The sequence below is a fragment of the Notolepis coatsorum genome (genome assembly GCF_963971535.1).
Source record: "Notolepis coatsorum genome assembly, chromosome: 7".
Lineage (NCBI taxonomy): Eukaryota > Metazoa > Chordata > Actinopteri > Aulopiformes > Paralepididae > Notolepis > Notolepis coatsorum.
Window position 1 is genome coordinate 99,412,608 of NC_140171.1, and position 27,408 is coordinate 99,440,015.

General features: G+C 47.6%; 1 protein-coding gene across 1 annotated transcript in view; it reads right to left on the bottom strand.

Annotated features, from left to right (window-relative positions):
* Window positions 1–27,408, bottom strand: part of tmprss6 (transmembrane serine protease 6) — a gene marked incomplete at both ends in the record, with an annotated part of 89,362 nt that overhangs the window by 51,154 nt on the left and 10,800 nt on the right. Inside the window, 5 exons of the mRNA XM_084318332.1 lie at window positions 1,417–1,512; window positions 4,472–4,567; window positions 10,791–11,006; window positions 19,352–19,494; window positions 21,422–21,548. Coding sequence (XP_084174458.1) covers window positions 1,417–1,512; window positions 4,472–4,567; window positions 10,791–11,006; window positions 19,352–19,494; window positions 21,422–21,548 — 678 coding nt within the window. The remainder of the gene's footprint in view (window positions 1–1,416; window positions 1,513–4,471; window positions 4,568–10,790; window positions 11,007–19,351; window positions 19,495–21,421; window positions 21,549–27,408) is intronic.

The following is a 27,408-nucleotide window of genomic DNA, read 5'->3' on the forward strand; positions in this document are numbered from 1 at the left end:
GTGTTTCCTGGCCGCCCTAATCTACCTACCCTTAAACTAATGCCCTGTAGACCTAACTTTCTTCAACCACACCTGCTACCAGTCAAAGATCATATACCAATCATTTCATTGACCGCCCCAGGAGTACGTGGTGCACCGGACGCTAACCAACAACCAGAAAATAATATCCCTATCTACATGTGGTGCCTACTAAACTATATATTTTAACAGCATAAGTAGTCACATCAAATTATAAACAAATACGGCATACTCACCTGTTTGATGAAATGGCTCAGCCCCAACGTTACACCATATGTAATGAACACCACCCAAACCATAATACGATGACACCCCGTGCAACACAAAAAAAAATCACCAAACAAAGTTCTAGGGGTAAAAGATCCCGGACGAGCGCCCAATTGTTACGACCCTGGCTCATGGGTACGCAACCTATGTGTAATCAACACCAAAACCCTGTGCTCTAACTCAAAAATGCTACTAAACCAAGGAACTACTAATATAACTATAAACTAATGTACTGGTAACCCAACGGACAAGGACTGTAAGAACCTGACAGCTCTCTCTCTAGGCACAGACAGTGCATGTGTGTTACTGGGTCTGCCTTTGAAGCTCCCCAGCAGGTAACCAATCAGCACTAATTGGCTAATTGGCAGCCCTCACCTGCATGCCCTGGTGACACAGGAGTGACCAGCCTCTAGTACATAACAGGCCCTTTCTTTACATTTGACCACTCCCAAGTGTGACTCGTGTATCTTTTCAAGCATTTGTGGTCTCAGTTGCTGTGGTACAATGAGTTTCTCTGATTTGAACAGTAGACCTGAGGCAAAACTGATCTCCTCTCTGAATGTCCAAAACGGCTGCACACTATCTGACACAGCAGACCTGTCCTTAGGCCATCTGTGCATTGTCATGTTCTTTAGTTCCTGCAGTAGCCTACTGGGTCTTGTGCAGTTGCATTCCTGAACATCTCCTGCTCTGATATGGGCAACTGTGGTGTGATCCAGTTCACATGCAGTTCTTCTTCCAGAAGATCCTCTTTCTGCTCACGTAGATAAGCACGGCTCAATGCATCTGCAATGTGAAGCTCCTTTCCTGGCTTGTATGATACTGCAATGTTGTACTTTTGAAGCCGCAGCAGCATTCTTTGCAGTCTCAGGGGAGCCTGATGCAGTGGCTTCTTGAAAATGCTTTCTAGAGGCTTGTGATCGCTTTCGACCTTGACCTCTCTGCCATATAGATATTGATGGAACTTCTCACATCCGTACACTATGGCTAGCAGCTCTTTCTCGATCTGCGCGTACCTGCATTGACAATCTGTGAGCGCCCTTGAGCCGTATGCCACAGGTCGTTCATCCTGCAGTATCACAGCCCCGATGCCCTCTGAGCTGGCATCGACAGCGTCACAGCCTTGTTTACATCATAGTATTTCAGAGTGGGAGCTCCTGTGATCAGCTGCTTCAGCTTTTCAAAGCTCTGACGTTGAGGCTCCTCCCAGTGCCATTCTGTTTCTCCCTGCAACAGCGTCCTTAGAGGTACAGAGATTTCAGACAGATTAGGAATGAATTTAGCTAAATATTGAATCATTCCCATGAACCTCATTAATGCTGGCTTGTCAGCAGGTGGAGGTATTTGTACAATGGCTCTTATCTTCTCATCATCAGGCTTTAGCCCATCTGCGCTGAGTGTATGGCCAATGTACTTGACCTTTGTCATCCTGAACTTGCACTTGCTTCTATTGAATCTCAGGCTGTTCTCATCTGCTCTCTGCAGCAGCTTCACCAGCCTCTGATCGTGTTGCTCTAAAGTGTCCCCCCACACCAGCAGATCATCAATGATGTTGACCACACCATCTAACCATCTGGGCCACAGCTCTCTGGAACACCTCGCTCGCAGACGAGATGCCAAAGGGAAGCCTCTTGAAACGGTACCTCCCAATGGGTGTGTTAAACGTGCACAGTTTGGAGCTCTCTTCATCCAGTTTTATTTGATAAAATCCTTGGTTTGCATCTAACACAGAAAAATATTTTGCATTTGGCATGCGTGACACCACTTCCTCCACTGTGAGGAGTGGATAGTGTTCTCTTCGTGTTGCTGTGTTCAGATCTTTAGGATCCATACAAATCCTTATCTTCTTGGGCGTGACTACTGTCACCATGCTGTTCACCCACTGTGTTGGCTCAGATTGCCTCGTGATTACATCTGACTGCTCCATTTTGTGAAGCTGTTCAATCACTCTGTCCCTCAGAGCAACTGGTATCCTCCTAGGTGCGTGTATCACTGGCTTTATTTCAGGGTCTATCTTGATGCTGCGCTCACCTGGTAAGCAGCCAAGTCCAGAGAAGAGATGCTCATAGTCTTTCTGCATTTTGTCTTCTTTCTCCATGCTATATAGCCTTTTGACCATTTTCAGCTTTGTGCTGGTTTCTCTTCCTAGAATCGCTGGAGCATCTTTCTCTATAATTTCAAAGTCAATCCTGTGTGTTTTACCTTTATACAGACATGTGACTGATGTTTTGCCCAAGGGCTCCATCTTGTGGCCTGAATAGGTCACCAACTTGCACTTGGATGCATGCATCTTGTCGTGAACATGTAACGTGTGAAACGTTTTGGCTGACATGACGTTACAGTCAGCTCCTGTGTCAATTCGAAATGTGACCCTTTTCTTGTTTATTAGCAGCTCTTCAGACCATCTGTCTTGGTCCATTATTTCCTTTTCAATCTCTTTAATGCTTCTCATCTCTACTGTTCCAATGAATATTTCCTCTGTCTCACTGTCACTGTCCTCCTGATTCTGTTCCACAACATGCATTTTCTTATTTCTGAGTTGACTGTTTGCACGACACGTTTTTGCAAAGTGATTTTTCTTATCACATTTCCTGCATGTCTGTCCATAGGCTGGGCACTTCCCTTGTCCATGCTTGTATCCACATCGGTCACAGTCGACTTTCCTTTCACTACTCATTGGGCTTTCTTTTGTGAAGTTTCCTCCTTTTCTGTATGGCCTCGCTGTGCTAACTTTGTGCACTTCAACTTCCTCATGTAACGCTTTCATCTGGGTGAATGTTATTTCACTGGCACGGCACACATCAAGAGCTTTTTCTAACGTGAGATCAGCCTCTCTGAGCAATCTGGCTCTCACGTATCCCACAGACAATTCTGTCACGTATCAATGAGTTGTATAGGTTGCCAAATTCACAGTCTCTTGCTTTATTTTTCGGTCTGTGACATATGCATCTATAGTTTCTGACGGACCTTGTACACGGGTGAAAAACATGTGCCTTATGTATGGCATATTTCCTCCGAGGCTCACAGTATTCTTTGAACTTTCGTTTCAATATGGCAATGTAATGTAATGAACACCACCCAAACCATAATACGATGACACCCCGTGCAACACAAAAAAAAATCACCAAACAAAGTTCTAGGGGTAAAAGATCCCGGACGAGCGCCCAATTGTTACGACCCTGGCTCATGGGTACGCAACCTATGTGTAATCAACACCAAAACCCTGTGCTCTAACTCAAAAATGCTACTAAACCAAGGAACTACTAATATAACTATAAACTAATGTACTGGTAACCCAACGGACAAGGACTGTAAGAACCTGACAGCTCTCTCTCTAGGCACAGACAGTGCATGTGTGTTACTGGGTCTGCCTTTGAAGCTCCCCAGCAGGTAACCAATCAGCACTAATTGGCTAATTGGCAGCCCTCACCTGCATGCCCTGGTGACACAGGAGTGACCAGCCTCTAGTACATAACAGGCCCTTTCTTTACATTTGACCACTCCCAAGTGTGACTCGTGTATCTTTTCAAGCATTTGTGGTCTCAGTTGCTGTGGTACAATGAGTTTCTCTGATTTGAACAGTAGACCTGAGGCAAAACTGATCTCCTCTCTGAATGTCCAAAACGGCTGCACACTATCTGACACAGCAGACCTGTCCTTAGGCCATCTGTGCATTGTCATGTTCTTTAGTTCCTGCAGTAGCCTACTGGGTCTTGTGCAGTTGCATTCCTGAACATCTCCTGCTCTGATATGGGCAACTGTGGTGTGATCCAGTTCACATGCAGTTCTTCTTCCAGAAGATCCTCTTTCTGCTCACGTAGATAAGCACGGCTCAATGCATCTGCAATGTGAAGCTCCTTTCCTGGCTTGTATGATACTGCAATGTTGTACTTTTGAAGCCGCAGCAGCATTCTTTGCAGTCTCAGGGGAGCCTGATGCAGTGGCTTCTTGAAAATGCTTTCTAGAGGCTTGTGATCGCTTTCGACCTTGACCTCTCTGCCATATAGATATTGATGGAACTTCTCACATCCGTACACTATGGCTAGCAGCTCTTTCTCGATCTGCGCGTACCTGCATTGACAATCTGTGAGCGCCCTTGAGCCGTATGCCACAGGTCGTTCATCCTGCAGTATCACAGCCCCGATGCCCTCTGAGCTGGCATCGACAGCGTCACAGCCTTGTTTACATCATAGTATTTCAGAGTGGGAGCTCCTGTGATCAGCTGCTTCAGCTTTTCAAAGCTCTGACGTTGAGGCTCCTCCCAGTGCCATTCTGTTTCTCCCTGCAACAGCGTCCTTAGAGGTACAGAGATTTCAGACAGATTAGGAATGAATTTAGCTAAATATTGAATCATTCCCATGAACCTCATTAATGCTGGCTTGTCAGCAGGTGGAGGTATTTGTACAATGGCTCTTATCTTCTCATCATCAGGCTTTAGCCCATCTGCGCTGAGTGTATGGCCAATGTACTTGACCTCTGTCATCCTGAACTTGCACTTGCTTCTATTGAATCTCAGGCTGTTCTCATCTGCTCTCTGCAGCAGCTTCACCAGCCTCTGATCGTGTTGCTCTAAAGTGTCCCCCCACACCAGCAGATCATCAATGATGTTGACCACACCATCTAACCATCTGGGCCACAGCTCTCTGGAACACCTCGCTCGCAGACGAGATGCCAAAGGGAAGCCTCTTGAAACGGTACCTCCCAATGGGTGTGTTAAACGTGCACAGTTTGGAGCTCTCTTCATCCAGTTTTATTTGATAAAATCCTTGGTTTGCATCTAACACAGAAAAATATTTTGCATTTGGCATGCGTGACACCACTTCCTCCACTGTGAGGAGTGGATAGTGTTCTCTTCGTGTTGCTGTGTTCAGATCTTTAGGATCCATACAAATCCTTATCTTCTTGGGCGTGACTACTGTCACCATGCTGTTCACCCACTGTGTTGGCTCAGATTGCCTCGTGATTACATCTGACTGCTCCATTTTGTGAAGCTGTTCAATCACTCTGTCCCTCAGAGCAACTGGTATCCTCCTAGGTGCGTGTATCACTGGCTTTATTTCAGGGTCTATCTTGATGCTGCGCTCACCTGGTAAGCAGCCAAGTTCAGAGAAGAGATGCTCATAGTCTTTCTGCATTTTGTCTTCTTTCTCCATGCTATATAGCCTTTTGACCATTTTCAGCTTTGTGCTGGTTTCTCTTCCTAGAATCGCTGGAGCATCTTTCTCTATAATTTCAAAGTCAATCCTGTGTGTTTTACCTTTATACAGACATGTGACTGATGTTTTGCCCAAGGGCTCCATCTTGTGGCCTGAATAGGTCACCAACTTGCACTTGGATGCATGCATCTTGTCGTGAACATGTAACGTGTGAAACGTTTTGGCTGACATGACGTTACAGTCAGCTCCTGTGTCAATTCGAAATGTGACCCTTTTCTTGTTTATTAGCAGCTCTTCAGACCATCTGTCTTGGTCCATTATTTCCTTTTCAATCTCTTTAATGCTTCTCATCTCTACTGTTCCAATGAATATTTCCTCTGTCTCACTGTCACTGTCCTCCTGATTCTGTTCCACAACATGCATTTTCTTATTTCTGAGTTGACTGTTTGCACGACACGTTTTTGCAAAGTGATTTTTCTTATCACATTTCCTGCATGTCTGTCCATAGGCTGGGCACTTCCCTTGTCCATGCTTGTATCCACATCGGTCACAGTCGACTTTCCTTTCACTACTCATTGGGCTTTCTTTTGTGAAGTTTCCTCCTTTTCTGTATGGCCTCGCTGTGCTAACTTTGTGCACTTCAACTTCCTCATGTAACGCTTTCATCTGGGTGAATGTTATTTCACTGGCACGGCACACATCAAGAGCTTTTTCTAACGTGAGATCAGCCTCTCTGAGCAATCTGGCTCTCACGTATCCCACAGACAATTCTGTCACGTATCAATGAGTTGTATAGGTTGCCAAATTCACAGTCTCTTGCTTTATTTTTCGGTCTGTGACATATGCATCTATAGTTTCTGACGGACCTTGTACACGGGTGAAAAACATGTGCCTTATGTATGGCATATTTCCTCCGAGGCTCACAGTATTCTTTGAACTTTCGTTTCAATATGGCAATCTGGTTCCTCTGCCCGTCCGCGAACACAAACGTGAAACTCACTTTTATGGCTTCGTCTCCCGCCACATGCAGGAATGTCGCGCACTGCACTGTTTCTGACTTATCTGCTACTCCCGTAGCGACACAGAAAAGCTCATAACACTGCAGCCACGTTCGCCAATTCTCCGCGAGATTCCCCTCCAGACTCAAATTCGGTGGTGGCTTAAAGTGTGCCATTCTTGCCGAGTTTCCCGAGTTTCTTCTGACACCATGTGATATATGTCTTGTGTTATGAAATAACTTGACAGGACGACCAGATTTAGTTTAACATCGACTCCATCATTTAATGTCTCCTCTCCAGCTCCATGCATACAGAATACCCTCTCACGTCCCACATCCGGGTTACTCCCAGTACGGGTAACCGCATAGCTCAATACACTACAGTGGACGTCCCGTGATGATGACCGGGAGGATGCGACCCTCTCTGCGCCCATGCCTGCGCCCATGCCTCAAATAGATCCGCCATCAGCTCTATTTTTCAATCTTTCAAAATGTTCAGTTGCTATTGCATGTACTTATCTGTGTTTCATTACACATATATGTGTGCATGCTTACCAACAGTTTCGCCTGTTTTATTGCAACACTACTATCACCGACATCTAAGAAGGGAGATCCCCCCTTGAACGTGGGATATGTCTGGGAGTGTGCACTCATTTATTTTATTTATTTTAAATTCTTTGGACTTCATGGTGTTTTTGTTTTGTTCTTGATTTATTGTGATGTTTGTTAACAGATTTGGCAATGGGGCGACAATAATGTATACAAGAGGCATGGTATTCTATCTTGGCCTTGCTCTGCTGGCAGCGGTTTATTTATCATGTAGTCTCATAATACAGCAGCACATATGATCTCCTCTCCGGGAGGGGCAGAAGTGAGAAGAAGGAACAGTAGGAGGGAACCAAGGTTTATATAGTCCCAACCTGGTGTAGACAGTAGACGCTCCGCCTACAGCGCCCTCCAGTGGACACAGATATACATGCAGTCATGAGGGCAGTAGAGAACAATTACAGTCAGTTACAACTATACATACACCCTCTATATTCAACACTCCCACTTATGGTTGCTTAACATTCTGTATGGACTCTTCAAAACTATTTACAAAGGAAATAACACAGTCTTAGAACATCAAAAAGGGTATGGCATTCAATATTTACACACCAAACATAACCTCTGCAAATCTTTTCAATTTCAGTTTGGAAGCAGGCTTCGTCATAGCGTCTGCTACCATGTCATCTGTTGGACAATAAATCAGTGTCATTCTTTCTTCTCTGATGACAGATCTGATGAAATGGTACTTTATATCCATATGCTTACACCTCTGTCGGCACACAGGGTTTCTCGCAATGGCAATAGTACCTTGGTTGTCCTCATAAACAACAGTTTTCTTATATACATAGTTATCCATCCCTCCGAGCAGTTGTTCTAGGTAAATACACTCCTGTATCGTCATGGCCAGAGCCATGTACTCGGCTTCACAAGTTAACAGTGCCACTGTGGGCTGCTTCTTTGTTTTCCATGAAACCAGTGAGCTGTTTGTGTTTAAACTAACACAGTATCCAGTTGTACTCCTTCTATCTGTGGTGTCAGCAGCCCAATCTGCATCACTGTAGGCTTTAAGCCCTAGGCCTTCGCTGCTCTTTCTGAAACAAAGTAGTTTATCTACTGTACCTTTTAGATAACGAAAAACATGTTTACTGTGATCCAGTGTTCCTCTGTGGGATCAGCGAAATGCTGTGACAACTTACTCACTACAAAACACAGGTCAGGGCGGGTACATGTTGTTAAGTAGATGAGGCTACCCACGGCTTCCCTGTACATTTTTACATCTGTCAGTTTCTGAGCATCCTCTTGGTAATCAAGTTTCTGATCACACGTGTTTCCCTTGTTCTACATTCCTGCATGTCAAAACGTTTCAGGATCTTTTCCACATATCTCTTCTGGGATACTGTTACACAATTTTCCGACTGCTCAAAGTCCATACCTAGGAAATGCTTTAACCTGCCAAGGTCTTTCATTTTGAATCTGGTGGAGAGCATACCTTTCACCTGATCTAGGTTCCTGGTGTTGTCTGCTGCAATGATCAAATCATCCACCCAAATGACGATTATCACTTTCCCTGACTCTTTTGACTCCCTTGAGTAAACACAGGGGTCTACTGGATTCTGTAGGAAGTGATCCTTGATGAGGCATGTGTGGAGCATCTCGTTCCAATTTCGCCCAGACTGTTTCAGGCCGTAAATGGATTTTTCTAGCCTGCACACTAGCTTTTCCCCTTTCTTTTCATAACCTTCAGGTTGTTCCATATATATCTCCCTATCTATGGGTGCGTGCAGATAGGCTGTCTTCACATCCATCTGATGTAGAATCAGATTGTCCTCAGCTGCTTTCTGAACCACTACCCTTACACTGGTCAGGTTGGCGGTGGGGGAAAATGTTTCACCATAGTCTATCCCCTCCCTCTGTCTGAAACCTTTAGCTACAAATCTCGCTTTGTACTTTTCGTGGCCTTCGATCCCTTCCTTGATTGAGTACACCCATTTTCCTCCCACTGTCTGTCTGCCCTCTGGCAATTGTGTGAGAGTAAAAGTGTGGTTGTCCTCTAAGGACCTCATCTCCTCGTCCATCGCTCTCTCCCACTTACTCGACTCTGGGGACACTATGGCTTCCTTAAAGGACTGAGGCACGCCACACACCACTCTGTAGCAGTAGTCAATATCGGCGAGTGTACTGTCATCCTCGTCACTCCCTCTCCGGGCATAATCTATCAGATATTTTGGGGGTTTGTGTTCCCTTGAGGGATACCTCCCACTGCTTGGGGCACTTGACGTCACCCTCGGGTGCTCCTCGCCATCGCCCTCTGGGGGTGGCTGGCTGTCTGCTTGCACGCTAGGCGGGGGTGTCTCTGTCCCCCCATACCTTACCCCGGAGTCCAGCCATGGGCTCCTCTGTCTGTGTCTCGATTTTGCACGTTGTCTTGGTGACAAATTTCACTAGTCTGTGCTTTTGCACCTTCCCTTTACCGGGATAGTAGACTAGGAGTGCTGGGCTCCCTCTGTCGTGTCCTACAAAGAACCCTTTTTCACATCTGGACTCAAGCTTGCCTCTGTCCTGCTGGTAAGTATAGCACACTGATCTGAATTTGTGCATTCTGGCTAGGTTACATCTTTTCCCAGTCATTGCTGTATATGGGTTGGTGCCCGTGTGTTTATTAAAACACCTGTTTCTGGTGTAAGCAGCTTCTTGTACCGCATAATGCCACAGGCTCTTCGGTATGTTACTATCGTCTAGCTTACACCTGGCCATTTAAAAAAGGGTGCGCCATTCCCTCTCTGCTACCCCGTTCTGATGTGGGGAGTAGGGACATGACGTCTCGTGTCTGATCCTGTTCTTTCTTAGCAGTGATTGGAACTCTCTGTTCGTAAACTCGGTCCCGTTGTCTGATCTCAAACATTTTACTTCCCCATAGGGGGCTACATCGGCAAGGAACTTTTCCGTGGCTTGGAGCGCATCACTCTTTGCTTTGAGGAAATAGACGAACACTACGCCTGTACCCACATCTGTAAAGGACTGTACGTAGTTAAAGCCACCTATGGACTCGTTCCTTACTGGACCGGCTAGGTCGGTGTTAACTAGCTCCAGCGGTCTCTTTACTTTCTCCGTGGGGCCCCTGTTCCTTGTTTGAGTAAACTTCCCTCTTATGCAAACTTCACATTCTTTGTCAGGTCTATCCCTCTCACCTTTAATGTGCATACCGTCTGTCACTGCTTGTAGCTTTAGCAAATCCTCGTGATAACAATGACCCATAATTTCATGCCACGTCTGGATGTCATGGCTAACAGTCACATTACATTTGTCATTATTATTGCACTCCGTTTGTAAGTAATACATTCTCCCATATACGTCGATATTAAACCGCGTACCATCTCATTCTACAAGAACATCTTTACCTTCACTGAAGAACACTTCGGCGCCGTTAGCAGTAGCAGATTTGACTGAGAATAGTTATTGTGGGAACGAGGGTATATATAAAGCATTCTTTAATGTCACTGTACACCGGCGTCCCATACTGTCTATAAGGCGTACCTGTGCGTCTCCTCTCCCTTGCGCCAACCCGTAGGTGCGCTTCCCGTCTGCCAGCTCCATGCTGTGTCCCTCCGGCTCGAAGGATCTATCGAAGTTCTTGAAACTGCTCCTGTCGTTGATGATGTGGGACGACGCACCTGTATCTACGATCAACCCCCTCCTCGGGAGCTGCCGGTGCTGTGTTGGCCGGGTGACGCCTGTAGTCCGCGCCCCGAAAACGAAATCATCTCGTCCCGCCGCTCTTCGTGCGTCATCTCGACCCGTCACACGATCTCTGTTGCCGCCATCTTGTCTGTAGTCGCCATCTCGTCCACAGTCGCCATCTTGGCCGCGGCCGCGATCTCGTCCATCGCCGCCATCTTGTTTGTAGTCGCGGTCTCGTCCGTCGCCGCCATCCTGTCCATGTGCGCCGCCTCGTCTCTGGCCGACATCTTGCCCATGTGCGTATCGGGCGCTCTGGTCTCGTTTCTTTCGGCACTCTTTGTCTGTGTGCCCCGATGATCTGCAGAAGTTGCACCAGACTGTCCTGTTGCAGTTATCTCTCCGATGCCCGTTCTCTCCGCATCGCCAACACGTCAGCTCCGTCGTGGGCCTGGCCCTTTCCCTCTGTGTCGCTCGGGCTTTCAGTGCTATCCCCCCCGCTTCCGCGACGTCTGGGTGGATATCCTCTGAAGCCTCAAAGTTCCGCAGCTTGGCTTTGAACTGCCCCAATGTCATGTCCGTTGAACCGTGGGTAACCAGTAGCGCGAACGGCCTGTATAACTCTGGCAGTCCTCTCATCACCATTGCCATCATTAGCCCCTCTCCTGGTGTCTCTCCTGCACTCTTGAGCGCCGTCATGATCTGCTCACCTCGGATGATGTATTCTGTCATCGTCTCTGTGTGCCCCTTCTTCAGGGCCGTTAACGTTACGTAGAGGGACACTACTCGGGGCCTTCCCCGTCCGATGTAATGCTCCCTCAACACTCCCAGGCTTTCTCGGCCTTTGTCCTTCGTGTCGAGAAATATTAGTCCCAAGCTCGTATCGTCGAGCAGCGGCGCCAACTCACAGTATGCGTCCGCGTTTAGTTTGTCGTCTTGTGCTTGGTCCTCCGCCGTCAGTGGCCCCGCGGGGGCCGCCAAGATCACCGCCTTGAGTCCCGCGCTGTGCATGCAACATAGCATGCGCTCTTCCCAGAGCTCATATCCTTCCGCTTTCCCATTAAATGTGGGCCACTTGCTTCTTCCCTTGGTCGCCATCCTCTTTCTTGGTGGTAGGTGGTTGGTGTAGCTTAAGCTCCGTTGGCCTAGTATCTAGCCACGTGGTACTCCCGGTGCTGCTCTGGCCTACACGTCAGCTAAGCTAACTACCTTTATTATTTCGCCCCTGCGAGATCTGGGCCCATAACCTGTTAACAGATTTGGCAATGGGGCGACAATAATGTATACAAGAGGCATGGTATTCTATCTTGGCCTTGCTCTGCTGGAAGCGGTTTATTTATCATGTAGTCTCATAATACAGCAGCACATATGATCTCCTCTCCGGGAGGGGCAGACGTGAGAAGAAGGAACAGTAGGAGGGAACCAAGGTTTATATAGTCCCAACCTGGTGTAGACAGTAGACGCTCCGCCTACAGCGCCCTCCAGTGGACACAGATATACATGCAGTCATGAGGGCAGTAGAGAACAATTACAGTCAGTTACAACCATACATACACCCTCTATATTCAACAATGTTTCTTCTTGACTTGTTTAAAGAAGACGTGTCCGGCCCATGGGGACATTAACGTGTGTTGTCGGGCCTTACAAATTAATTTGATTTGATTTGATTTGATCTGTCCTTGTTCCAAGGTTTACATTGCTGAAAGTAAACGCTCTCTTAACTCATTGAGCGCCAAAAATGAGATGTCTCGTGTAACGATCCCATACTCAGCCCTCGTTTGGGCTGTGGGGGGAGAAGGAACATTGGAGGCCTACCTTCCTCCAGTCTCATACCACCCTCTAGTGGTCACCAGCAGTTGGTGCAGACATTGATTACATTGTTAACTCAAATGCTTACTTTGATTAATGGGATGATTAATGAGATGTCACTGTGTGTGTTGTTGTTGAACTTCCCCACCCTGGTGTGAATTGGTTTCCCTGGTTAGTGTTTTGGTATATTGCTTATTGTCTAGTCACGGTTAAATGTTTGTTTTGGACTGGCCTGGCCAGCTCTTGTCAATCATCGTTAGTCTTGGTATTTAAGTGTGTGTCTTCCTCTCTTCTGGTTGTGGCGTCATCCCTCCATGTTACCCCCAGTTACCACTGTGTTCCCTTGCCCGTCGTGCCTGCTGTCATCTCTCCCGTGCCTTGCTGTTTTTGTACTAAGTGTTGTAAGTAGTTTAAGTATTCCGTTTTCATTCTCGTGCCTCAGTTCGTCGTGTATTAGCGCCAGCTCGGCTGTGCCATTTATGTTCCGTTTTGTAACGTGTCGTCTTTCAGTAAAGTCTATATGTATACACGTTATCCTGCCGTCTCTGCCTCCTCCATTCCTGTCCGCAACTGAGCTCTCATCGCCTTCCCTCACTACCCCAATCGTAACAGTCTCGTTTCTGAAAGCCAACTCTTAACCCTCTGGGGTCGGAGCTCCGGCATGCTCCCGCATCCGGGAGAACAAAGGTGTGAAAACCGCCTTGTCTCAGCCGAGAGGATTCCTCAGAAATGCCCAAAGTGTCGCGCATTTCAGAAATAGGTCAAAATAGAAATATCGCATTTTTGAGTGCTTTGAAATTTTCTATATCTGTTTCCTGATTTGCAACTTAATACAACTTGTAAATTAGTTAATTATTGTTAGATTGTCCGACAGTATGTATTGCGAAGCATTGGAAAAGACTACATTTGCGGTGGAGCCTCGGAAGGGGTGTGGTCTGCGTGCGCGAGCGCCTGTTCATTACAGCTCAGTGTGCGTCTCTCTCTCTACAATATGTAGCTCTGAGCAGAAAAACTATGGACAACACAGCATTAGCGTTGGCAGCCGCTATCAATCGTATTGGAGAATTCTGTGTTCACGGCGAAGAGGACAGATATTAGGCCATTATTATTATTATTTTCTCTCAGTCTCAATGAAAACTGAGCCAGTGAGCGAAAGCGAGAGTGAATCCAACAATAATAATAATAATAATAATAATAATAATACTTCGTTTTACATAGCGCCTTTCAGAGGACCCAAGGTCGCTTTACATAAGGGGGGGGGGGGGGGGGAGATAACAAATTAACAAACATAGTGGACAGACACAACATATACATATAAAGTGAGAAAGTTAGTTTGACGTCGCCTAGCTAACCCGCACTGTCCGCTTCCATTCATTGTGCTAAGCTAGGCTAATAATAATAACGACTTTGGAGAAGTCAGCCAGATAGCTTTCTACAGAACGAGTCAATTAATGAATGACGGTAGAAATAAATAACGCCTTCTCTGTGCATTCAGTAGAAAGCTATCTGGCTTCGTTATTAGCCTAGCTAACCGGCACTGTCCGGTTCCATTCATTGTGCTAAGCTAGGCTAATGTGATAATGCCCAAGACATCACATGTATCTGTACATATCCCTTACCTACTCTTACTACTAGTTACTATATCTATCTGTACATATCCCTTACCTACTCTTACCAGTGATGGGAATAACGGCGTTATAAGTAACGGCGTTACTAACGGCATTTGTTTTTTCAGTAACAAGTAATCTAACGGATTACTCTTCCAATCTTAATAACGCTGTTACCGTTACTGCAAAAAAATGCGGCGCGTTACTATGATTGAATCTGTTTTTTTCATCAGACAGATCTCTGCGCTGAGAAGCAAAACTTTTTTTCCTTGGTTAGTGGACAGTGCGCGATTGGCTGAGGTTGAGTAAAATGTCATGGTAAGCCAATCCGAGGTAGAGGTGGGCGGGTGTTTGAAAGCATCCAGGGTCTGACACACAGCGACAGTTCAGTCAACGTGAGACCGCGGTCCGTGTATGTTTTGATAGTTGGTTTGGTGAGCCCAAATAATCCAAAACTAATCCAACGAACAACACAAGCGAGCAGTCAACGACGGTCCATGAGCGTTTTTTGTTCACTCTTCTGTTAGTTGTGTTGCAGCGCAGGGCACTACACAGTAGTGGAGGCTACAGCCTTATCAACAGTGCTACACTTCCTGGTTTAATAGCACAGTCTTCAGGTGCTCACTGCTCAGAGATATATATATATATATCTGTATGTCATGCATGTCTTAAATGTCATGATTAGATTAGTTATTAGATTAGATTCTTATATCTGTATGTTGTGTATGTCATAAATGTCATGAATTGAAAATGGGGGACCCTGATGTAAACAAGACGAAAGCCTTTCTCTGGTCTGCATCCCCTTAACAATTGTGTGTATTGAGCTGTACTGTACTGTACCCATTCTGCAATCTGTTAATTAAAATGTTCAATCAATCAGTATTTGTTATTTATTTTTGGTATAGTGCTTAACAAGCATAATTTAATGTTGCCCAGTTGTGGCCTGTTGAGGGCCAAATACATATAAAAAGTTCCAAAACATCTATTGTGTATGTATTTGCATGATCCACTATATAAACATAGTAATTATAATATCTACATACATGGCATTTGATTGGAAGCTAGTCTCACTTTGTCCCACAGCAACATTAAAATAGTTTAGATTTGTGTATGTTGTTTATGTAAAAAATTTACTTTAAAGTAACGCAATCGTTACTTTCTGAAGTAACTAGTTACTTTTATAATTTGTAACTGAGTAAGTAATTTAGTTACTTTTTGGAGGAAGTAACTAGTAACTGTAACTAGTTACTTTTTTAAAGTAACTTGCCCAACACTGACTCTTACTAGTAGTTACTATATCTATATCTGTACATATCCCTAGCCTACTCTTTCTAGTTACTATTCCTGTACATATCCCTTACCTACTCTCAGGGGTGCAGTCGTAATATGGGCCAAGGCCAAACGCCACGCGCACGCGCATACATGTTCCCTCGGTTGCGCACAGAACAGATGATACAACTTGTCTCATCCTTCCAGTCGGGAGATCAAGCAACCCCCCACCTACAGGGCTTGTATTTGGTTGTAGGTATGTGAGGATTCGCCTGTTCCCTGAACCTTTCCCTGTCTACTCTCCTTCACCAGCCCCCACCCTTGCAATGATTTACTCTCCTCTACTCTTCACCAGCCCCCACCCTTGGACTACATTTCGCAGCGGTCATAGTTTATGATTAGCGCCCCAGAGGGCTTTAAATACCTGGACCTCCCCTCCAGTCCTGGTCGGGTCGTTCTTGTTACTACAATCTACTGCCGCGTCTCCGGCGTGAGACGTCGTGCCACCCCTGTACATCACCACCTGTCGCCGTTTGCCTGGAGTGGGACGCCGTCTTCGCTCTCTAATTCTCTACGGGAGGTTTTCCAGTGTTCCCACTCCAGACGTCAAGCCGGCGCGTCATCGCTCCCTATTTCCACGGGAGGATGGCGTCTCTTCGCCCCGGTCCCCTGGGACCCCAGTGTTCTGCGCTGCCCGTCTGCAGCATCCGAGGAGGATCTCCGTGCCAAGCCTGGAGTGGTGTTCCCACTCCAGACGTCAAGACGGCGCGCATCGCTCCCTATTTCCACGGGAGGATGGCGTCTCTTCGCCCCGGTCCCCTGGGACCCCTGTGTTCTGCGCTGCCCGTCTGCAGCATCCGAGGAGGATCTCCGTGCCAAGCCTGGAGTGGTGTTCCCACTCCAGACGTCAAGACGGCGCGCATCGCTCCCTATTTCCACGGGAGGATGGCGTCTCTTCGCCCCGGTCCACTGGGACCCCCTTTGTTCTGCGCTGCCCGTCTGCAGCATCCGAAGAGGAGGAGGAGGATCCCCGTGCCAGGCCTCCGCCGTCGGGCCCCTGTCCCCGTGCCAAGCCTCCGCCGTCGGGCCCCTGGTCCCCGTGCCAGGCCCCCGCCGTCGGGCCCCTGTTCCCGTACCAGGCCTCCGCCGTCGGGCCCCTGTCCTCATCCCTGTAAGCAGCTCTGGCCCTCGCCCTGTCCAAGGCCTTAACCCTGTTCTCTGTCCCTGTCTCCAGCCCGCCTCTCCGGGCCTCTGTCCCTGTCCCCCTCTCCAGTGCCCCTGGTCCTGGCCCTGACACTTAGCCCTGGTCCTTAGCCCTGGCCCTTAGCCTTAGTCCCTTAGCCTGTTCGCCTCTTAAAGGCACAGTGCCGCATTTTCCAGATTTCTTTGACTCTAGTGTTTTTGTGTTCTCCCTTAAAGGGACTGTGCCGCTTTTTGTTATGTAATAAATAAATGCCCTGTTTTGGCTTACTCTCATACCTGTCTTGTGTTGTGCGATTGGGGTCGGTTACAAACCATAACAATCCTATTATTATGCAAAGTCTAGGTGATAAGTGCCGGCGGCCGGGGTATACGGTGCGACGAGTCATTTTTGTGTCGTCGCGCCGGCACTTATCACCTAGACTTTGCATAATAATAGGATGCGCGCACTTCTGCCTCAGTGACGAAGCCCAAACGTCGTTTGACCGCGTATGCCCAGCACTGCACCCCTGCCTACTCTTACTACTAGTTACTATATCTATCTGTACATATCCCTTACCTACTCTTACTAGTAGTTACTCTATCTGTACATATCCCTAGCCTACTCTTTCTAGTTACTAATTCTGTACATATCCCTTACCTACTCTTACTAGTAGTTACTATATCTATATATGTACATATCCCTAGCCTACTCTTTCTAGTTACTATATCTATATCTGTACATATCCCTTACCTACTCTTACTAGTTACTATATCTATCTGTACATATCCCTTACCTACTCTTACTAGTAGTTACTATATCTATATCTGTACATATCCCTAGCCTACTCTTACTAGTTTCTATATCTGTACATATCCCGTACCTACTCTTGCAATGCAATGTTATTTCAGCAGGTTTCAGTTTTACAGTTAGTTAGGCATCCTCCCTCGTAATTGAATACCCTAGTTACAGTACAGTAACCAAATTAAACTGTATCAAGTCAACTGACAATGTGAATAATATTTATGTCTATTTATGTATCACTCTTGTTTTTATTATCTTAGGACTGAGTTGATTGTTAGCACCTAGTGTTACAGTCAGCCCGCTCTGGCCCCATGAACAATCATGTGCCGCTCATAAACAATCCTCTGCTGCCATCCTGCGGCCTGTCGGCGCTACTACACCTGTCATCTCTGATTTACCTGTCTGTCTGTATTACTCTGCTCCCTGTCCTAATGTCATGCCCTGTAATTCTGCTGTCTGCAATGTTCCCCTGCCTGGTCTAGTATGTCTCCCCGGTGTCTGTATATATTGTATTGTGATCGTACTGTATTAGTCTTGTCTTGCATTCTAGTCTTGTCATGTTCTAGTCTGTCCTCCCCCAGCTGTTGCCCCTTGTAATCATTGTGTCCTTATTTATACCTGCCTGCCCTGTGTCATCATTGTTCTGTTTACCCTGTGTACCTTGTTTCCTGTATCCTGTATTCCCAGTCTCTCGCTATTCTGTCGTGCTCCCTGTTATCCTGTCGTGTACCCTGTTGCTATGCCTGCCGTTCACGGAATTCCCCTTTGTTCATTCTGGTCGTAAGTTTATTCTAGTGTTCTTGTTTTTCGAGTCTCAGTCAGTTTCTAGCCTGTTTACGTTTCCCCTCTGAGCCAGCCCGGCTGCGCCTTTTATTTTCCATGCTTCGTGTTTGTATCATTGTTACTGCTGCTCAGTAAAAGCCTGTTCATCTTCAACGTCGACTTGTGCCTCGTCTCTCTCTGACTCATCATTGTCCAGCGCTTGGGCTCTACACACTACCACCACCCGCATGCCAGATCATGTACCTGTTACAATGACATCATGCATTCATGATGAAACATAATACCAATAATATAGCATTGATTTCAGATTAATTGTTGATACAGGCGAGAAACGCCACGGTTTCTAGTGAAATGCATGTATTGCTGAATAGCGTCGTTTTTTGGGATTAGACAGGATTACTCTAAAACTATACTCATATTCACCACGGTATAAAACGGGAATGTATGGATTTTCTTTTTCACAAATTGAACGATAGATACTCGATGTCAAATGGGCAATAGTATTATATCCATAGCTATGATATATAATATAGTTTGAGCCCTGCAAACACCGCTATGTATTCCTATTCTTTAAAGCGGCGGCCTTCTTACCACACGGTAAACAGCGACCTCTGGCGCTGATTGAGTTAATATTATTATATATCTTTTATTTGATTTACTCCTTAATTTATTCTTTATATTATTTATTATTGTGTTCTGGTTAGTGCTGTCAATAGATTAAAAAAAAATTACGAATTAATCTCACAATTTTATGTATAATTAATCTAGATTAATCTAGATTAAAAATAAAAATGTTCTACTTAAGACCGAAGCTTGTAACAGATATTTACTTAAAATCATGGAATTAATGTAAAATCAACACAAAGAAAGTATATTTAGATTCAAAGACTATTTTAATAGCTTCCTTTGAATACAGTTTCTCTCCTGTGAAATACAAATGTTCAACAAAACCATCAACATTGACTCAGCTAGATCTCTTTCTTATATCCGCGGCGCTAAAATTGAAGATTTTTCACTCCATAGATTAATCTAGATTAATTTATTTTAATGCTTTAAATCATTTAAATTAATCTCCAAAGTTAAAGCATTCATTTTGACAGCCCTAGTGCTGGTATGTATTATGTTATGTAAAAAATAAATAAATAAAGATTTGATAAAAAATTAAGAATTGATCAAACCAGAGGAACCTCAGCTAAATGGTTAGCAGTGTGTTAAGGTGCGTGCAGCGCTGCCTGACCATGTCCTCCACTGCTGTGGCCTCCGCTCTGAAGACTGAGCTGCTGGGAGACGACAGGCCTGCAGAGAAGTTCTGGTTAACCAGGGACAGACAGGCCGTATACTGCTGCTGAACCCGGGGCTCCAACACCCACACTCTGTACTCTGAGAGAGGGGGGGAGAGAGGGGGGGGGGGAGAGAGAGAGGGTGCGGGAAGGGAGAGAGAGGGTGCGGGAAGGGAGAGAGAGAGTGACGCTTGAAACGCACCAGGGGCGCGCGCAGGCACTAGCAGCTCGTGTGGCCGTCCACACCGACTTCAGAGCGGGCAAAAGCGCGCGGAGAAAGGTACATTGCACTACCAAAGGACCTAGCATGTCCTCCATGCTCTGTAAATAACTTATGTACAAATACCGATATGCCCTACTATGTTACCTGTTTATTGCACAATGTTGTTTTATTGGATTCTATTATATGTTGTACTAACTACTGTATTGCACATCGTTGCGGGCAAGACCACCCACATTTCATTGTATACTTGTATGCCGTGACAAATAAAACTCTTGACTTGACTTGACATTTACAATGGAACAGCTGTAAATGCCTAGTCTATATGCGAAGTCAGTCCCTGTTTGAAGATTCCAGTTTCAGTGTTCTATTTTCAATTTTGCATGTATAACCCGTTATTATCTAATGAATTATCATTTTAGAATGATGAAATCAGTGTGACTGTACTCCTGAAAAAGTATAGTATGGTTTATTTGTATTGGGAACGATACAGACACATTAGCTGGTTGAACAACGTCTATATGTGTGGTAATAATGCAGATATTGAGTGTATTTCTGTGAAAATGTGCGTGGCGCACGCCTCTGAATCCAACCGAAGCGAAAAAATACGCTTCCAGCCCGCAAGTCGCCCGCCTACTCGCGGCCGGTGTAAACAGCTATGCCCGTTAACATGGGAGCGAAAGTGAAGCGCCTCACGCCCCCGCCCGCGTCGCGCACTCGGTGCGTTTCAAGCGTGAGAGAGAGAGAAAGAGAGAGGGGGGAGGGGGGAGAGAGAGAGAGGGGGGAGAGGGAGAGAGAGAGAGGGAAAGAGAGAGAGAGAGACAGACAGAGGGAGAGAGAGAGAGAGAGAGAGAGAGAGAGAGAGAGAGAGAGAGAGAGAGAGAGAGAGAGAGAGAGAGAGAGAGAGAGAGAGAGAGAGAGAGAGAGAGAGAGAGAGAGAGAGAGAGAGAGAGAGAGAGAGAGAGAGAGAGAGGGAGAGATTGAGAGACAAGTATATCTACTGTGGTTTATTCTCAACAGGACGCCAAGCGAAACCCACTTTACATGGGAATAGCCTGGGCCTGTCTCTGTGGCACACCTACATTCAACCCTGATCTGAAAACGCTCACCACTGAACATCATAATATCAAATGGGTGGTTTAGATGTGGACACTTGCTGTATGGTTGCTGTTCCCATGTCCCTACTGATATGTGAGGTAATGCTATCTACCAGGTGGATGGATCTTGCGTGTGTGCATATGTGCATATGTGCATGTGTGTGTATGTGTGTGTGTGTGTGTGTGTGTGTGTGTGTGTGTGTGTGTGTGTGTGTGTGTGTGTGTGTGTGTATGTGTGTGTGTGTGTGTGTGTGCGTGCGTGTGTCAGTGCACCTGTGATGGTCTAATATAAATGTTTCACATGTCTAGAGAGAGATTGTCATGTCAAATCAATCATATTCATCATTTAGCTGATGCAGTCATCCGACTGATTGCAAATAGTTTCAACCTGCTGCATGGCAAACCTATGTTCTGTGTATGTGTGTGTGTGTGTGTGTGTGTGTGTGTGTGTGTGTGTGTGTGTGTGTGTGTGTGTGTGTGTGTGTGTGTGTGTGTGTGTGTGTCTCTCTCTCTCTCTCTCTCTCTCTCTCTCTCTGTACAGTATGTGGAAAGGAAAGAGCGAGAAGTAGAGAGAGGTAGAGAGAGACAGATAGAGAAAGAGAGAGGGATGAATGGGGGGAGAGAGGGAGGAGAGAGAGAGAGAGAGAGAGAGAGAGAGAGAGAGAGAGAGAGAGAGAGAGAGAGAGAGAGAGAGAGAGAGAGATGCTCACCCAGAAAGTACCAGGCCAGTGTGGCTCCTGTGAGGATGATGATGATGGTGATGGTGATGAGGAAGGCTAGGAGACTCTTGCAGGGCCTGGTCTTCCTGTAAACCACAGCCTCTGCACTGGGTCCTGCCTGTGAAACCATGGCAGCGTTTGGTTTGGTAACTCAGCTCCAGTGCAAGAAGAGTCAACAAGACAAACACACAAACATACATCTAGACATGCAAACATGCATTAAGCCACATTGACACAAACATAGCACATGAATGTCAGATAGTAGGCTATACCGTTATAGACCAGTAGGCTATCAGCCATTATCAGCAACATAACGTCAGGTTATTCTATAACCCTAGTTATATGAGTATAGCGAGCGCTCTGCTCTCTTGGAACTATCCCTTTATCCAATCTAATAATGAATAATTTTCTCCACATGCACACACCCATCCGCCTGGCCACACCCACATCCGCTCCTCTACATAAGCGGGGTCGTGGCCACACCATCAGCTCCTTCCCAAGTCTTTCACCACCTAAGGCGAAGACCACGGGGTCCTCAGTGAGTCAGAGCAGAGCGCTCGCTATACTCATATAACTAGGGTTATAGAATAACCTGACGTTATATTATCGTATAACTTACGCTCTGCTCTCTTGGAACACAGGAGCTGAGCAGAGCGGAAGCTCGACAGATGTACCCGCTGAGGCCCCCCACAACCATCAGAACCAGGGAGCACCCGAGCCCCCTGAACCCCCCTAGAGGGGGACGGGAGGGAATCGGATCCGACTGTGCGAAGAGGGTTTAGCACCTCAAACACACAGGGTGAGCAGATCGTGGGACTTACCTTCACACAGAAGGACCCGCGACCACTCAGGTGCGCATCCCACATGCCACCAGGGAACGGACGGGAAGCAAAATACCCCCGTCACAGCCCCCAACATCACGGGGTCAAAGGCCAAGAAACCAACCCCGTGGCAAGGCCGTAGCAACGGAGCGCGGAGGAGGACCCAGCCCCAGGACCAGCCTGAGGGCCAGGACCCACCGAAAAAAGGGGGCCCGGTGAGGCCAACGATGCCGTAGCATCGAGACCCCACCAGACGGTCACTGGTGACACCACCCCCCACATCGCCAGTGTATCGGACAGGGCCCAATCCAAGAGCAGGCCCTTCCCCCCTACGGCACGCCGCCCTGAAGCACTCCACAGAGGGTACACCCCCACAACACTGTGGGGCCAGTCAGCGCACCGGGTAGACAACCCCCAAAGAGGTTGATCCCTCAATCCAGGCAACAGGCCCCAAGAGCATAACTCGACCTGTGCCCGGAGCACTGCGGACTAGACAGGCGCCTAAAGGGTCTACTGTGAAACAGCACCCCGGCGGAAGGGGCGTTCGGTATGCTGTGCACCATGTCGCAACCTCCACAAACCCGACCCCTCCAGAGAGGTCGAGGTCCAAGAGAAGGCTGACACGATTGGCAACGTCATGAAAGGTGCGGGGGCACACTCGCGGGCAGACGGGGTTAAGCCCGGCCTCAACCCTAGAGTCGACTCTGCTACCAACACACCGGGGAACCAACCACCCCCCTATGTTTAGTTTAACAGGAGACGGTTGTTCCTTTAACCCACCAAGAAAAAACTCAGAAACATAACTGCGCGTATACACCGGCTATACAGGCAGTACAAGTGTTTCAGTTTTCAAAGGGGTTAACCCAGGCCAACAGGTCGACGAGAACGAGTTCAGACCTGGGCCCGGCGGACCGGGACTTACACAGGGATGCCAGAGGGGTTCAATAGAAAACCTCCTCGACCCAGCAGGGGAAGGGAGGGGCGAAAACAAATGGAGAAGGACCAGTCCCCTTAGCACAGTGCAAGGTACAACACAATATGGACCAAGCACACACTGTGAAGGACAACTCGTAGTGTCATACCTATGACACACACATCCATAACATCAATCCCCGCGACGCCCGGGCCGACCCGGCATTTTCCCCCCGGAAAAGCACAAAGTCCTTCAGGGTACCAGAACAGCAGATCTGCGTCCCGGCGGACAACGGGTTAACTGACCTGGTCCAGCGCAACCAGAACCAGTCCCGTGTCCTAGTCACGCTGCCATCCCCAGTCCTAAGAGGGGGTAGGTACGCGTGTCGATCCAAAACATCACAGAGAGCGCCACCAAGACAGTCAGTACGTGAATGCACTGCACCTGGTGGCCCACCCCATGGGCATGAGACCTCTCCGCCAATGTTTTGATCTACTCCGTCATCTCCCCCCGGAGATGAACGTGAGTCGTCGAGACTAACCTAGTACACTGGCGCTCGGAAGAGATAAAATCTCCTTCTCAGTCACTTGCATAAAAAACGCTGTTTCTATGAATGAGCAACCAAGGCGTGCCAGCCCATGACGTGGTTCCACACCGAAAGCACCCAGGACCAGCGCTATGTACACGTCAAGACCCAAAAAACACGTCGAGACCCTCCATGCCGTCTGGGACAAGCGGCAGGAAGCCGGCCAAACAAGACACAGATATGGATCCCATATGACGCGCCAAAAAAATTAAAAAAATTATCTCAACACCGCTCTGTATATAAGAGGGAAGACAGGGAACCACCAGAGAGACCTTCCATGTGAGTAACAATTGAAAAGATATATGTAAACATTGAGCCACGTGACCAAAAGCTCAATACATATTTAAATAGAGAGCAGGGCAGAAACAAACAGTTTCCAACGCATCGCATCACCCAATCTTGACAATGATCAGTAAAAGGGGGGAGGGGTTTATCAGTTCACCCCCTATGACCCCACACCCCGGATACGATGAAAACAACAAGCAGCGCATGATACCAGTTGTCTAGCATGCTACATGAAAAAGCGTATATCCTCTAGGATAAGCTTAACAGATGCACGCCAGCCACAGACGATAAACTCGTTTGTGTAAAAAACGGGTTTTTATACAAGGCTTTAGGCTCATGTGCGAACTCGCCACCCGCATTTTTATACTTTACCAAGTAAAGAAAAAAACAACAGACGTTAAAGAGAGGGTCCAAAGACCCCGGTACAAGCTACATATGTGATTACTTCTGTAGGCTAACACTTAACCTAGTTGTGGACTCGATGCCATGTTTCCCAAACGTAACGTAATACACACAACCCCCTCAGATAAAAAAGGTAAAGTTCACTCTTACTACTGCAAGAAGAACACCGTCTTTTCATGATGAGAGAAGACAAGTCTCTTGACTGAGTGCTAGCCACAGGCCTTGCTAAGCACATATATATAGCGACCAGAAAAAAATTTTCAAAGAAAACTGCCCTACTCCGTAAGCAAACACACAACCCCACAGCTAGGTGAGGGTTATACATCGTATCCCCAATATATAGTGAATAAACACGTTTTGTAACAAAAAACAGTCCCTCACCAGGAGGGACTTTTTATTTAATAACAAAAATCATATGTTGGGGGGGGGGGGACGACAGGGGTAAACAGGGGAGTCACTAGCGGCGCCTGCCGCGTGCAGAGCGCTGTTTTCCCTCACGGGGAGCCGGCCCGGAGGGACGGTGCTGGGGAGCCTGGTCACGTCGATCCCTACCGTTCCCTCCGGGCGTGGGGCGACTGGCTGCAGCGGTCGCGGCACTCCCTCCACTCCTGGTCCTCTTCGCTGAAGGCCCAGCAGCGGCGGCGGTGGTGACGGAGGCAACGGTCGCGGTCCTCTGCCGGCGTTGCTTCTTCCGGACATCACTGGTGGCATCGGGTCGGCACCCACGCCTGCTCCAGCCAAAGGTGCCGCTGGATGAGAGTGGCCAGGGCGCGCTCCTTCCCGGCGGCTATCGCCTGCAGCTGGGAAAGGTGCAGGATGGCTCCAGCCACCTGGGCATGAAGGTATCGTTGATGCTCATCCAATACCGACCCGCCTGCCATCAGCCCCGACATGTAGCGCACCAGCTGCACGATGTTGGAGGTCGCAGCCAGGCTCTGAGTCGAGGCGATGTACACCTGGTCACTCCACGATGCCAACTGCCTAGCCGATTTCCCCTGGGGAACCGGCTTTCTTAACGGCTCCCACACCATTTCGGGGCAAAGTATGGATGCCATCGAGCTATCAAGCCGAGGCACCCCGTCCTTAAGCCCCTGGACCAAACCCACCACTCGCGTGACTGGCACGTAGGCGGGGGTAAGGCCAACGATGTGGGAGATTACCTGTCCCTGTGCCACGTAAGCCTCCATTGCTGGGAAGAATGGGCAGACAACGCCCGTCTCTCTCACAGAGATGACCTATCATGTCATCAGGAACAGGTGTCGGCAGTGGCTGCGGCAACGCCACGCCATTAGCGGCTGCGGCCGCCGCCATGAGCTCGGGGAACAAGGCAAGCAACTCCCCTTGCATACCTCCCTCCACGTCACTCGCGTCCCTCATGTACGGGAGGCTGCCTCGGGCGCCAACGTCCGACGCGGCAGATAGCTGGGCATCTTGTCTCGGGGTCGGAGGTTCTAACCCAACCCTGGAGTACAAGGGACCCCAAGGAGACGCAGCACTCCCTGCCACTCCCAGAGGGGGAGAGTGATACGTCTCTACTGGAGCTTCGAACAAGAGAGCTCCCGCCCCCTCCATGTAATCCTCAGTTTCCATCGGAAATGGAGAAGAGGCAAGAGAACTCTCGTCCGGCTCCAGCACAACACTAAAACCAGGCCGTTCACCCCTGCTGCTCGCCGCCTTACAACGAGAGCGAGCCAAGGTGAAGAGTCTGCGATGCAAATCCTCGGCCACCAGAGGTGCTGTCGGCCTATCGGCCGACTGTCCACTGGCGGGGGAACCAGGGCCGGAACCCGGCCATCTCACCTGGCTACCGCGGAGCCAGAGACGCCCCACGACGCACGGAGGACGCTGCGATAGTGAAGCGCTGGTGGAGGGTAACGTTGTGAGCGACTCTCCGACGGTGAAGACATTATCTCTTAGTTTTTTTGTAAATTTGCGAGAGAGAAAAAACAAAGATACAATGTCAACGTAGCTCCTTTCCAACAACTATTTCGGCACTAAACTTAAAGTGGTGTATACAGGCACTTTACGGTGGTGAAAATAGGGAAGGAGCTGATGGTGTGGCCATGACCCCGCTTATGTAGAGGAGCGGATGTAGGTGTGGCCAGGCGGATGGGTGTGTGCATGTGGAGAAAATGATTCATTATTAGATTGGATAAAGGGATAGTTCCAAGAGAGCAGAGCGTAAGCTATACGATAATATAAAAACTATGAAAACTATTTGGCAATAAAGACCTTTCTGATTCTGATTCTGATTATTCAGATGGCTGGTGGGGGTTTAGATCACGTGGGGGCTATAACCAGGCTTGTTTTGTTATGAATACCGTGAGAAAGACGCAACTGTTTTTTTATGCCTTGGGTTTTGGTGGGTAAAAGATGTAACACAGAAAACCTCATGGCCTGTGAAGCATCTAGCCCAATGGTTCTCAACCTTTTTTGGGTCAATACCCCTCCATCTGACATCCATGTTCCATAATGGTCCCAACCAGTGTTGCGTTCCTCATATCAACACTGGTTGCATGCACGCTAATGACGCCACGTGCACGCGCGCTCCCGCGCATGCGCATAAATGTTCCCTCGCTTAAGCACAGACTAAAGACAGTGCCTAATTGCCTCTACGAATGGAATGTAACACATTTCATTCACAAGTTCTGTGTGAATGTATCTGAGAACGTATTTAATACACGACCGGCGCTATTGATATGCAAAGTAGGCCAGGTGGGTACTTAGCGAGCAGTGATGTACCTGAATGCGTTCAATGAACGATCGTTCGTGAACGCGTTCGTATTTTGGGTGAACGTGAACTGAACGGATGTTTTCCCCCCTAAATTAACATAATTGAGAACGCGTTCATTCTCAGCGCTGTATAACGGTGTTCAAAAGTGCGTTCATTCTCAGCACTATATTATAACGGCGTTCAAAAGTGTGCCAGATTTCATATGCCTTTCAGCCGAAAACCCAGTTAAAACACACC